General features: G+C 45.4%; 1 protein-coding gene across 1 annotated transcript in view; it reads right to left on the reverse strand.

Moving 5' to 3' along the window:
• The window catches only part of LOC138567765 (uncharacterized), a 45,981-nt gene that overhangs the window by 23,544 nt on the left and 8,594 nt on the right, over window positions 1-13,843 (reverse strand). The window contains exons 4-5 of the mRNA XM_069646255.1: window positions 5,133-5,270; window positions 4,893-5,010 (exon numbers count right to left, since the gene is read on the reverse strand). Coding sequence (XP_069502356.1) covers window positions 4,893-5,010; window positions 5,133-5,270 — 256 coding nt within the window. The remainder of the gene's footprint in view (window positions 1-4,892; window positions 5,011-5,132; window positions 5,271-13,843) is intronic.

Genomic DNA, 13,843 nt, shown 5'->3' on the forward strand with positions numbered 1-13,843 from the left:
ATGGACCACCCTACTCTGCTTTCTACACTTTCTTCTCTAACATTTTCTGACACTGGAGGGGGGCGCAGTTGCGCATCTGGCTGATGGAGGCCACTGCTTAGTGCTCCACAGGTGAGAAGGCTGCCGACGATATTTCAGCATGAAAATGAGCAGGGCTGAACACAGATTTAATCCTGAGAAGCTATGTTGGTGGCTAACGTGTCTTGGCAAAGTTTCAGCCTGCATGGCCAAGAGGAATCCGAGATAATCGTCCGAAACTAGCGAGCCCCTGCCGGGCCAAAACGCGAGGTGCTGGGCCGAAGGAGGCTGGTCCTGTGACTGCCCATGCATGGAGGAATGGGCTACAGAGCGAATCCTCCATGTAAAGCAAGCAAGTAGGTTGGGTGTAGCTTGTGGCAATCTCCCCCGGCCCTCATTTCACCTATTTGGCATTGAGTGTGGGGGGCACCCTGCAGTCGACCCTATTGAGCGCTGCGCCACATAACAGCGTGAAGACAGTGGTTAACCCCGGTCGTTGGTTGCGGCTCTGATGAGTCTACCGAGACGGAGGGCACATCGATACATTGGATTAGCCCTTGACGTGTGACCAGGGCGCTGTCCGTGCTTTGAGTTTGCGGGTGCTGGAACCTCCCCTCCACTACCACCTGGGGGTACCAGGAGAGGGAGCTGTACTTCATCGGGCATTACGCTGTGCCCCCAACTGACTCCAACACCCTGGGACAACGCGGAGGACGAACAGCAGCCCGAGCGGAGCCCAGTGGGAATAGCTCCTGCGGTGACTGTGGTGCAGAGCCGATCCGCCATGACCCACCATGCACAAAATCCACTGCTACGCAGCCCGCCCCACCTGAGAAGAAGAAAGGAGCTGCTGAGGCACCTGAATGAAGGAAGCCCACGATTGCCAGGAAACCTCGTTGGACACTGTGGCTGCGGCCTGCGCCGCCCTGAGACACGGGCTGATCGATACAGTACATCGGCTGTCGGAGAAGGAAGTACTGATAGTCCTGCTGGAACGAATAACCCAGGAGCTAGAGGCTGGCAGGATGAGGACATGCAGGTGAGCTTGCAGACTGGGGGATAGGCGAGGGGCTCTCCTCACACACTACCCCCCACCGCACAGACTATCCTGCCAGAAATTCGGCTCGGACAAACAACAGGAGATTTTCTACACACCGCCCCACACACCTCCCGAACTGGGATAAGCACGCAAAAGGCCACCGGCATTGGGAACAGATAAGATAAGAGGCCCACACCTGGCTCATGGTAGCGCCTTTTAGCTACACTGTTAGAGCAGGTCTGGGGTGAAGATTCTAAAGGTCTATACAATGAAGTACATACCGCCTGTAAAGACTGTCGCTGGTAGGTGAGGCCGCTTGCCTGTCCCTCCCACTCGCACTGTGGGTGATCTCCGTAGTTTGGTGACCAGGCCAAAACCAGAAGTTGGGATGAACACCTGACATACCCAGGCACACCGCGTCAATCCCACTGCGGGGGGCGGAGGATGTAGGGGCTCATCTGCCTTATTTGCCATATACTGTGAACACACTTGGAGATGTCAAATGGAGACCCAGGAAGGGCTGGATCTCAAGAAGTGGAGGCGACACGGTGAAGACTGCCAATAACCATATCGCTAAACCTACCTCAAGAATCAAGGGAAGGCTGGTAAACGGTGCACTGAGCGGCAATCAAGTACCGGACACCCTCCATGGGTCCGTGCTCATCCTAAAGCAACAGCTGAATCCCTCAGTGCCCCAGTATAATGCTATATATTTATATATAATGCTATATAATTTGAGCCCCTTCCAAAAAAAGCAGTACAATGAATATGTTTTAAAAAACCTGCCGCAAAACAATCAGAAGTTAGACCTGTAGGGTTGGGGGACTCAGAACCACGTGCGGTATCCTCGCCGTTGTCTCCCACCGATCTACAAGAGATAATGACCATGATGCAACAAGTATTTGCGTCATTAAATGATGAACTGGATGGAAATAACATTAACATCTCCACGATTAGGGCTCAACTCGAAAATGCCACAAAGCGCATCACTGAGACAGAAACACGAATCGGTACTGCCGAAGATGCCATCAAAGCCCTACAAAGCACTGTGACAGCCATGGCAAAGGACCATGCTGTGATGGCTGATTTGTCACCTGTGATGATATTAAGGTCCATGTGGGTGCCACCCCAATACAAAAATGACAATACTTAAGACTCTACTCCGGGATAGCAGCATTGTGGGATGGTTTCCCATAGGAACCGTCCTCACACCGAAGCCTGAACTACATGGTCACCCCTGGCACAGTGAAGAAGTCCACTTCTGCATTATATAAACTGTCATTGTCTACTAGGAAAGTGCTAACACCGGACATTTAAAAGGAATGGGAAACAGACCGAGGTATCTTCATCACTGAGGCACATTGGACACAACTCTGCAAGCTCACAAAGCAAATATCGTTTAACTCCAGATATAGGCTAATCCATTTCAAAACACTCAAAAGGGTATACCTTACGCCAGCCCGCCTCAAGAAAATGTATGTAACTGTGGATGGGAGGTGCACAAGGTGCACAAATGAGGATGCCGATTTGATACACATGTTGTGGTTGTGTAGAATCTTTTCTGAATACTGGGCTAAGGTTTGTGAAGCACTAGAAGAAATGGTAGACCAGCCTGCCACATGGGAACAGGAGGCATGTATACTGGGCTTCATGCTTAAAATGAACCTGATGAAACGAAAACTGCTTAATGTAGGACTCTTGCTAGCCAAACGAGTCCTACTGATGAGGTGGAAGAGCAAGGTATCTCCCACGGTAGACTAATGGGTGAGTGACATGGCCTGGGCTAATGACAAAGAAGAATTGTACTCTAGCCTGCTGCCCTTAACGAATCGTCCGAAAAAATATATGGGGAGGATTCCGTCAATATTTGATCAATAAAAGCGTGGGGAAAGCTGCTAATGTAGAAGTATTATAATGTAAATCTTGCTGCTCACTTATACTGCTGAATTACTTTCTATGTATACACCAATTGACTGTGTGGAAATGTGAAGTTGTAACTCTGTGTAAAAGTTAAATAAAATTAAAAAAAGAAATAATTCTGACACTGCCCTTCAATGGTTCTCCTCTTGCATATCTAACCATTTCTTTTCCGTCTCGTGGAAAGGGGCAATTTCTCAACACATCCCCTACCCATCAGAGTACACCATGGTTCTGTCCTCCGTCCTCTCTTATTCCTCCGTTTACGCATCCGCTTTGGCTATGCTAGTCCCCGACCATGGTTACCAGGTTCACCTCTATGCAGACGACATTGAGATTTTCATTTCCTGTTCTTCCTTGACAGATTCCCTTGAACAGCAACTCTCTTCTTGTCTTTCTGCCATAGAATCATGGATGGCTACTCGGTTTCTTTGCCTTAACCCAAACAAAACAGAAATATTGTTTTTTCCCGCTTCTGCCTCTATTATTCCCCCATCCATATCTTTCCCTCCTCTCCACCTCCCCATTAGTCATCAAGCGTGTAATCTTGGATTTGTTTTCAACTCCTCTCTTTTGCTTTAGCCTTAAATTTCTACTATCGTCCGATCCTGCCATTCTCACCTCTTTATCATCAGGAAAATTCACCACCTTTTGCCCTTCATCCCTTCAGTACACTTTTACAAACCATAATTCTTTCACGACTCAACTGTTGTTGTTTCCTTTATGTGGACCTCCCTATTTATGCTTTTCTACAATTACCTCAATTATTTGCACTGCCATGTTTTGCCTTACCCTAGCCTGAAACATTTCTCCTTTTTTGTCACATCTTCATTGGCTCCCTATGAAAGAACACTCTGAATTTCAATTTTTATGTCTTATCTTCAAGGTAAATTCACCACCTTTTGCCCTTCACCTCTTTGAGTGCACTTTTACAAACCATAATTCTTTCACGACTCAGCTGTTGTTGTTTCGTTTATGTGGACCTCCCTACTTATGCTTTTCTACAATTACGCTCAATTATTCGCACTGCCATGTTTTGTCTTACCTCAGCCTCAAACATTTCTCCTTTTTTGTCACATCTTCATTGGCTCCCTATGAAAGAACACTGTGAATTTCAGTTTTTATGTTTTATCTTCAAGGACATTCCTTCTCGGGTTCTTCCATATCTCTGCTCCTTTATCTCCCTAAATCACACCTCTCGGGACCTTCGCTCAGCCTCTCAAGTTCTTCTGTCTGTCCCTCATCTTCTAAGTTTCACTTGTTTCAACTCTTAGCTCCCAAACTTTGGAATGCTCTTCCTCTGGACATTCGTTCTTTTCCTACACTCCACCTTTTTAAAAAAAAAACAATTAAAGTCTTGTCTGCTGCAGTCTTTATCTATTTAAAATACTCCCTTTATCGTTGTGAGCCTACCTCTATGGCTACCTGTCAACCATTCAAATTTTGTTTGTACCGTTACCTATTTGCACATCGCTTTGTCGTTGTGCTTATAGTATAGTTTTTGTTTTCCTGTTTGAGTTGTTAGTTTCGAGAGACGGCACCTTATAAAATTAATTCAAACCATTCTTCTTTATGGTAGCAGAGGGATAGCATACAGTTAGAAAAATGCTTAGGGGATGTAGTGTATGTTCCAGTATTTGGGTTGCTAATGTCGCTTTGGTATTTGCAAAGAATTAATACCTACTGTCTATCATTATCTTTTTATAGAGAGGGGTTGATATCAGATCTTTGAGATCACGGGCAGACAGCTTAATTGGCCAGAGGAATCTTGGGCCCAGCCACTTTATATTCAGAACATCCTAATATTGAAGAAACGTTTGACATAGCATTTGTTGACTACTGCTCTCATTCCTGCCATTTTGGCTGGACAATGTCACGTTATTGATAGCTTATACCCAAGAGCTGGCCTTGTATTTACCCATTGCCACTTGAAATCTGAAGATAGTCATTTTCAGTTGTGCGATTCACAAATCGAATGCAGGTCATCGATTTATATTCCATCATCGCCTCAGTAAGTAAGGCAACATCACTTGAACCTACAGAACAAAAGAGTGCAATAAATAGCTTGTCTAATGGGAAGTTTGAAACCAAAGAGAAAAAACATCAGATAGACATATAATAGGCATGGTAAATACCCCTGGGGTAGAATGACACTCACCATAACCGCTGAGAGTAAATGGCACTACGACTGTTCCAGTGCTGGATTTGGGCCAATAACAGCTGCTGTCTGCACATATTATAGCACTGCGGCCAGGTTTCACAGCAATGTCTCCATGGTGCAATAGCTGCGAACTATCTATATAATGAGAGCAGAGCATTGACTGATGGAATACAGATTTAGCAAAAACAAAAAAGATCCCTTGAAAGGGTTTGAAATACGTGATCTGATGCCTCTGCAGAGCTAAGAATCTGCCCATTTATACATTTTCAGCATCACAATAGACTTTGCAATTTTCTGACTCTAGTACTTTTTGAATTACTTGAAAGTTGCTCTCAATGAGCTTAACATGTCCCTTTTCCCAGCCAGTAATGCATCACTTGTGCCCTCAATCTATTGTGAGGTGTTCCAGACATGCTCGTTCCATGTCCTATCCCCTTTTGTCGTTGCCCCTTGGGTTGGAATGCAACCCATCTCCCTCTTATTGAACATGAGGATGTGGGCCATTAATACATGCACACACAACATGTGCAGGATGCATCAGACAGGTGGACTTCTATCTGTCTTAAATTGTACCACGTCCCCTTCCAGATTTGCACTAACAGCTTCCTCCATCCCCTGTGTTATGTAGTAGACGGTGTGCATCGAACATGCACATGCAATATTTTGACATCTCGGACTCAATGTGAAGTTGACGCAGTTGTGTGTTCCAAGTTGAAGTGTCTGATCCCCATTCGCCGAACCCTCTAGAAATTAGGGGGTGTGAGTTGGTTTGGAGGGCTTTATGCTTCTGCAGGAGCCAGCAAGCAAGAACTCATGTTATGCTCCTATGTTAAAATGATTTGTAAAGTGCACATTTAACACAAGAAGCATTTTGGCTCTGAAAACTACAACATAACCTGAGAGGGAAGCAGCCAACTGAATTAACTTGCTGGAGATAAAAACGACCTGCCCTCTGGCTGCTGGGAAGTGGGCAGGTCGCCTCGCCCAATGATGTGCTTCATCTTTTAATTGGAAATTGGTAGCTCCTAGGAGTAGGGCAATTTCATGCTCAGAGTCTCGCTTGTGCAGGAGTTTAGCTCTGGTCTTGTGGATACACTGATCTGCAAGCATGCCACTTATTTCTGCCCATTCTACTCTCCTGCCCCCAATGGAAAAGCAAGCCCAACTAACCCAACACGCCTACTTTGTACGTGAGACATATTTTAATACCCTTCTAAGAGAGTATCTTTTAATTTTCAGGCCTTGTCACAGTTACACACATATATTATTGACAGAGGAGATGCCTGAATATGTTGTTTAAACTATTCTAAAAGACATGTTCTTTTGCTGTCTTAGTTGGGTAACCTTTGCCAATGTATGCATTTGTCTCACCGTAGCCTGGGTGGGGAATTATGCAGGAAATCACAGTGGCACGTTGTTGCTTAGTGTTGACCATCTGAGTAAGACATCTATGGGAATCTGAAAGCTAAGGCCATCATCATTACCTATTACTTTCAGTTAGTGCAAAAAAATTAAATTGGATTTTTGTGATTTTGTTACTAGTCTTTGCTGCAGCATTTCTCTTCCTCAAAAGTGAAGTTTGGACAGCTGATTTTTAAAAGGCGCTGTTTGCAACCATAACGAGAGCCTGTTGCCCACCCCTGTTAAATCTCTTGGGTCCAGAGTGAACTACATCTCTGATTGAACCCTTTGGGGAATCAATTACTTTCCCACAAATTCTACAAATACTTCTTTCTCACTGCTTTTTAGGAATGAAGGCTGCGCATCTGTCTCATCAATCTTGAAGTATTCAGCATTTCAGGCAAGGAGCTGCGAGAACTATCACATTTCTCAATGTGCCAATTCTGAAGGGGACCTTCAGAAGAAGAGAGAGAGAGAGAGAGAAGAGAGAGAAGAGAGAGAGAGAGAGAGAGAGACAGAGAGATAGAGAGAGAGAGAGAGAGAGAGAGAGAGAGAGAGAGAGAGAGAGAGTACCCCAAGCTTTGACTCTCAAGCATTATTGTGGAATGGCCACACCACAACAATTACCTTGCATTGAGTACTGCCCGGCAGGAGTACAGGAATGAGTAGTGACTTAAGTGCCTATTCAGACCCACTCTACTGCAAAACCAGCAGTGATTGCAAACATAAAGGTGAAACAGGCACAGACTGTCAGGCATTCCCGCGTCATCTCCTTTGGTAACTTGGGCCGAGGGTAGGCTAAACTCGTCAGGAGAGATGTGAGCTGGTACGGATGAAACAAAAAGAACAACAGTACAGTGGTACCAAAAAAACATAATGTTCAACCAAGATTCTTTAAAAATGTGAACATGAATGAAACTAACCATGCACACAGCTGATTATAAACACTAAAGGCCCAACCCTGTAAAGGAAACACAGAGAATGCAGACTTGAGAGGAAAGGAGGCTCCCTGGGTGAAGGTGAGGGGGCAGGCAATTGATCCGAGCAGCAAATGTCAAAGGTACTTAAAAGTGTCCTGAAAAGGCAAAGAGTGGGGTCTGTAAGAAAGGCATGGCATCAAAGTAAGACAGACACAAATGATCACTGTTCAAGGGTGTTCATTAAACTCTAAAATGGGTGAGATGAACGCCTAATCTAAACCTAAATATAAGAGGGGAGCACGCTACAACCATCAAATAATAATAATACAGTCCTAGTGGAGTCTAGTCAAATAAAAGGGCCTATACCAAGAAACCTATCGCCAATCCTTACTGCTATGTTACAAAATACTGTGGGATAATGTTCATAAGAAAAGAAAGAAGGGTTCAAAAAAGGATAAGTCAGGATGTTATGGCCGGGGTCTCCCTTCCCTACGTTTTTAGCACGGGACAAAGCAGGAATATCGAGCACAGCACACTCCTGGGATTCTCAGCACAAGCTTACATTTCCTTTTCTCGGTATCTGGGCCTATTGTGCCCATGTCTCTTCTCATGCAAAGTCTCTTGCTTCAGAGAGCCTGATACGCCAAAACAACAAAACAAAAGTTCCTTCTATTATCTTTTGCGTTGAGTGATTACCCCTCATCCTTGGATCCCCCTCAGGCGGGCTCCGATCCTTCTCTCCTTTGTCAGCCTCCCTTAGTCGGGTTCCGACCAACCACTCACTGTGGACATCCCTCGATCGGGTTCACACTTGCCATTCCAATGTTCACGGGTGTATTCATGCTCACCCTAATTTGCATGCATCCATCAGCCGGGTTCACATTTGCCAAAGTAGCAGTTCATTTTCAACAAAAGGTCCTTCTAGACCCTTTAGGTTCTTCCCTTTACCTAAATCCAGGTCTCAGCACCCAGTCAGGCTTTTTCTCAAGCCCCCAGTCAGGCTTTCTCTAAAGGCCCCAGTCAGGCTTTGCACAGTTGTGATTTTCAAAGAGTCTTAATGTCTTTTTAAACAACCCCTATTGTTAAGTGAGGTCCCCTCATCCGGGTTCAGATCTTCCAGAGCACTAACCCATCCAAACAGAGACTTCTGAAGGGCGATCTTGACTCGCTGTTTGCTTATAGTAAGCACGGCTTTCATGCCTAAACAGTTCGCACTGCTTTTCCCTCAGCCGAGCGCAAACACCTATTTCACAATGTCAAAACTTCATCAATGAGTTAAGGACTTTTGATTGTACAAGGGATTTGGTTCAACCCTTGTATGACCACCTTAACTCTCTGTACCGGCCTTCCCTATGGCCTCTTGGTACTTGTAATTCTCTTTCTTCCCAATATTCAACACAGTATCTTTGCTTGTAAAAGGGGTACCAGCCAGAGATCTTCGACTGGGCGCCCACGTGGTGCGAGGCCACTCTATTTCTGGTACCAATGTGTTCACAAAAGACCTCTTGTCTAATTATCTTCTCACTGTTGCCACTGCAACCTTGAGCTCAACACAGTTTGGGTGACTATCAGCTTCGTCTGACTCACCGACTGTGCTGAAAGCGTTGGCAGTTCCTTTGCAGCGGGAGTCAAGGATGGTACCACCATGGCAACCTTGTCTCCCTGCCCTGCCTATCAGTGCGGGCAGGTGCCTCGTACCGCTGACATCCATTTGCGGCCTTGTGTTGAAAAGGACAAGGGCAACTCCCTCCTTGATGGCCTTTCAGGTCTCGCCGCATTTCTTCCCCGTTTGAACTGCCGCACTGGAATGGCTGCCTCCTTGTGCCTTCGGCCTTGCCCGGAGTGTGCTCTTGTGCTCCGCCTTTTATCCCGATGGGGTAGGGAAAGGGTAGTCAGTTGTGTGTAGTTGTCAGCAATTGCATGACTCTGCCTTACCCTTCTGTTGGTACATGTCAGGTAAACGGCTCAGATATTAGTCCATTGTCATTCACATCGTGAGAAAGTGTTTGTGTTGGAAAGAGGGTGGGGGTAGAGTTTCTATGCATCCTACCAGGAAGGATGGGGAAAAGGTGTCACTGTCACAAAGTAGGGGCTACAGCGTCTCAAACTTCGGTGTCCCACTTCCACTCCCCGAGGACCCCCCATCCAGGAGATCCTCCTGCACTGGGCCACCCCCAGAAACTGGATCCAATAGCGATGGATGTGTCCTGGCCACCTTGATGACAGATCCCCAGGGACTAGTAAGTAAGACACCGTTGGGTTTCTCACAGGTTTTATAGATCATCAGGAAACTTTAAGATAGACGAGGGTAACAGGACCATTATGAATAACTTATGTTCTTGTCTGCGGTCTTGGTGTGTTGAAGAAGAGACAGGCCTTTGGCAGCCAGTGGGATTAGTTGGCTCAGTACAGTGTCACGATATTACAGCAGTTATGGCTTGCAGGTCTAAGAAGGTGGTTATCAGGCAGGTGGTGATGGGAACAAAAAAAGACTCAGCAGGTCTCAAATGTAGAGATGGCAGATCTTCGGCATCGTTAAGTCGAATTCAGAGATGTGGAGGCAGTGGAGCGTTGAGGTCAAAGATGACTCTGGCAATTCCTTTATAACTGCTTGTACATCATTGAAGGTGCTCAAACTGGCATCAAGGTGGTTCAGAGATGTCAGAGGAGACGGGGATAACTTAGGTGGTTCTGTGGTTGCTGGTAGACCCAGTCCATGGTCTCAGGGGAAAGGTGAGTTCTTTTTTCTGGCTTTCCCAATAAGGGATTTTTGTTGAGGGCACTTACAGGTGTCTGTCACCCCAAGTGGTAGAGTCCTGGATGCCTCCATTGCAATAGGCCTTGTCCACACAACTTGTCACCAAATGCATCCTTTGAATGGGTAGGAGAAGAACTTTCTTCTTCCTTGGAGCCTTCTGTCTTCACCTCTATAGAAGAGGAATTTGTAATTGACTGTATCACCAAAAGAGTTCCAGGTGCATCCTTCCTGTCTTGAAGTTGAATGATGAATCAACTAAGGGGAGAATGTCCCCATTATCAAATATATGCTGCAGTTGACTGGTACAAAGCAATCATGTTGTCAGGGGTCTAATACAGACTGATGTAACAAGTTTCCTTAGCATTCCGATGTCATAACAGATGCTTTGTCTGCAAGAAGTAGGAAGGGTGCAGGAAATTTCGGGTTCCCTAAGAGAATCAAGATGGTCTAACCCCTCTCTTAAGCTAAACCCCTCAGCTGGGCTACTTTGACTCCATCCTCTTTGCATGGATGCCTACTTCAAAAGGACTCCAGTAATCTGCACCCTACTGTGAGAATGTCTTTGTCATATGTGACTAGTCACTTACTCTCTTCACTTCGCTCAAGATGGCAGTCCCTTTCTATGAGGCCTGGGAGGTGGGGTTGCTACTCAATAGTCCTCTTGGGGGTGGTACAATGTGGGAGGATCTCAAGGGGAGAGACTCCTGCCCTGAGTAGAAGGATGGATACCTGGGTAGAATTAGGCACAATATCCCTAACCTAACCTTACCAAACCCTTTGCCATCTTCTAGCCAACCTTCACTTACTAACACTTCCATCTGCTATTGTAGCATTATATCATTTGCTGACTCTAGTACTGAGATGAAGAAGAATACCTGCGAGGCAGGTACCGACAAGAAGCGGATGCATGGATGCAGGAAGAACACAATGTCAAGCCATCCCGGAGTAACAGCGTTTGTGGAAGTTGTTCGGCTTGGGAGATTCAAAGGGCTGGAAACCGGAACCCCATCAGAGGAGTTGACGCATCTCTAGGAGGTCTAACACAAGACCCTGTGAGAAGCTGCAAGGCAGTAGTGCGGCCTCCAGGAGGAGATGCACCATGCAGTCCATAACGAGTGCAGACACTGAAAAAAGCCCAAGGCTGCGGAGCCACCACAGAGACCCAGAACCCGTTGGAAGATGCCGAAGAGCGAAAAAGGACCATGCAGACCCCAGGAGAGACCGGATCCTAGCGGAAAAAAAGAGCCCAGAAGGTACAGGAGAGAGCAGGTTGACCGGTGGGGGCACGAGAGGGTCCTGGCAACCGAATAACATCACATGGGGAAACAGGGGCATGCACCAGTCCCCTAATTTAAAAGCAAGTTCAAGTGAACTGTTCATAAGAGGAAATAATCCTGGGGTCAGGGATAGTGCCAAAATCACTGACCACCAGAGAAGGGCCAAGGACTCCAATGTGAGAGAGTGTGCATTTTGCATCTGAGGATGTCTTCCTCTTGTTGGTGGTAGCCCCTGGGCCACTAACGATCAAAAAGGTTGAGAAACAAGATGAAGATACGAGTCATCTTCCTAACGGCAGTACTTGGTAGGGAGGTGAACAAAGTGGGCCAAGTCAAAGAAGAGGTGAAACCAGAATTGGGTGTTATAGGAGTGAAGCCTGATGGAAAGAAGGCCAAGGAAAGGGAGTAATTTCCCCAGGTTGTGATGAACTGAGAGCCTGATACCAGGAGAAAGGAGTCATTCACCTGGTAGCCAAAAACGGCATTAAAGTTGGTAAAGTCCAAGAAGGTCTGAGGAAGGGAGTTATTCCCCAAGGCTGTTTGAAGCAACAGAAAACTCAGATCAGCAGTTAGGTCAAAAAGAGAGCTGGGGAAGGGAGTCATTCCCCCAGGCTCTGAAAACATACGTCAGGAAAAGAGAGTTATTTTCCTGACCCACCCAAAAGGACTACCAGAGTGTTTGGGACCCTACCATCAGGCGAAGGGAGTCATACCCCCTTATAAAACGTCAGAAGTATTGTTTGGAACATTACGAGCAGGGGATAAGAGCTACACTCCCTGACAATGTGTGAGACACAAGACTGTTTTCAACTGAATAGAACTGTTACAACAACCCAGGACAAGGGAGTAATTTCCTTGGGATTGGCACGAACGACACTACTTTATTTATAGTTTCTAGTGTCAGAAGCAAGGTTTTCGTGACACAGGACGGTGGACACTTTGAGTTGACAGACATCCTAACTTAGATCTTTTAGGTGCGGCAGGGAACCCCACCACCCCCTCCTAGAGATTACCATCTTACCAATTGGACTGTTAAATATGTCAGGTAACTCCACGCAAGGCATTTACAAATGTTTTGAAGTTCTGGTACCATTAATGTGTGCATTTAAACATTTAAACTCTGCTGCGGTCAATTGCATGCTAATGCAATATGCACATGGCATCACATCTTCACTGCTTTAGTCATTATCACTAAATACGATCCAAAATAATAATATGATAATATTGTGCGCAATAATGAGATGACACATGCTCTGTTCACAATTTTCGCAAATAGTACACATGCCTCATTTGTCCAATAAACAAACAGCAACAATGTTGTTACCTTTTCCGTGTGTGTAATAATAATTTTACTTACATAATTTACCATGGCGGATCAGATTGTCAGCTTTCTGGGAATGGTTCCATGTGTTTGTTGTGGGCACACACAGACCAGGCATCTAATGCTCGCCAGCCCTTCCAAGCTGAGACCAATTTGACATGCAAATGCTTGTGGATTTATAATTGTCTGATTCGAGTAGCCATTTTGTTTGAACTAGATGTCTGGCTTATATTTAAAGTGTAACCTACCTCCAGGCTTACTATGGCACAACATTATTGGATTAGGAAAAGAATCGCAGATGATTAAAAAACTATCTCTATCATTTGGAATTTGGTGTACCAGCAGCTGTTTAGGAATGCACATGTGACCTTTGAACCTTTCCTGCGGCTATGGCAGGGCAGCTGCTGGCTATGTCAGTAGTCTCTCTCAACAAGGCACATGGTTGTACTATGCTTTTTTTTTATAGCATGGAGTACTATGAAAGTGGGATCTGATTAGCAGATCTCAGTTTTAGAAACAGCTTACCCCATGCAGTTTAGTATAAACAATCAAAAAGGCCTGGGATTTTAGCCTTCAAATATGGTATTCTCTTGGATACGATTTTTCACATTTTCCCTCTGGGTTGTTCTTGTTTTTCTTTGCCTCTTGATGGTATGCTAGTTGTTATGATTTCCAGTTGCTGCTAGTGATTGGCTCTTTCCTTTATTCTCTTTGCTTTGCTCTTACCTTTGTGTAGTTTTCTTTGCACTTATAGATATGCTCTTTGGCGTTCTCTTATACTTACTCACTGTGATTTTCTCTCACTTTTATACTCACTGTCCATGGTTTGCTGTTTTTCACCTACCTTATCCTCTATGGATTGCTCTTACCTCAATTTTATTAGTGATGTCCTCTTATATTATTCTCATATAGGCACACTTGCAATAATTCCTTGCAGATGTCTCTTACTTGTTTCTCTCTGATGTTTCCTCTACCCTTTACTGTCCATGTTGTGACCTTATATGTTATTTCTGTGCTTTGCTGACACCTCT

The sequence above is a fragment of the Ambystoma mexicanum genome, chromosome 2p (assembly GCF_040938575.1).
Source record: "Ambystoma mexicanum isolate Mex_15411 chromosome 2p, UKY_AmexF1_1, whole genome shotgun sequence".
NCBI lineage: Eukaryota > Metazoa > Chordata > Amphibia > Caudata > Ambystomatidae > Ambystoma > Ambystoma mexicanum.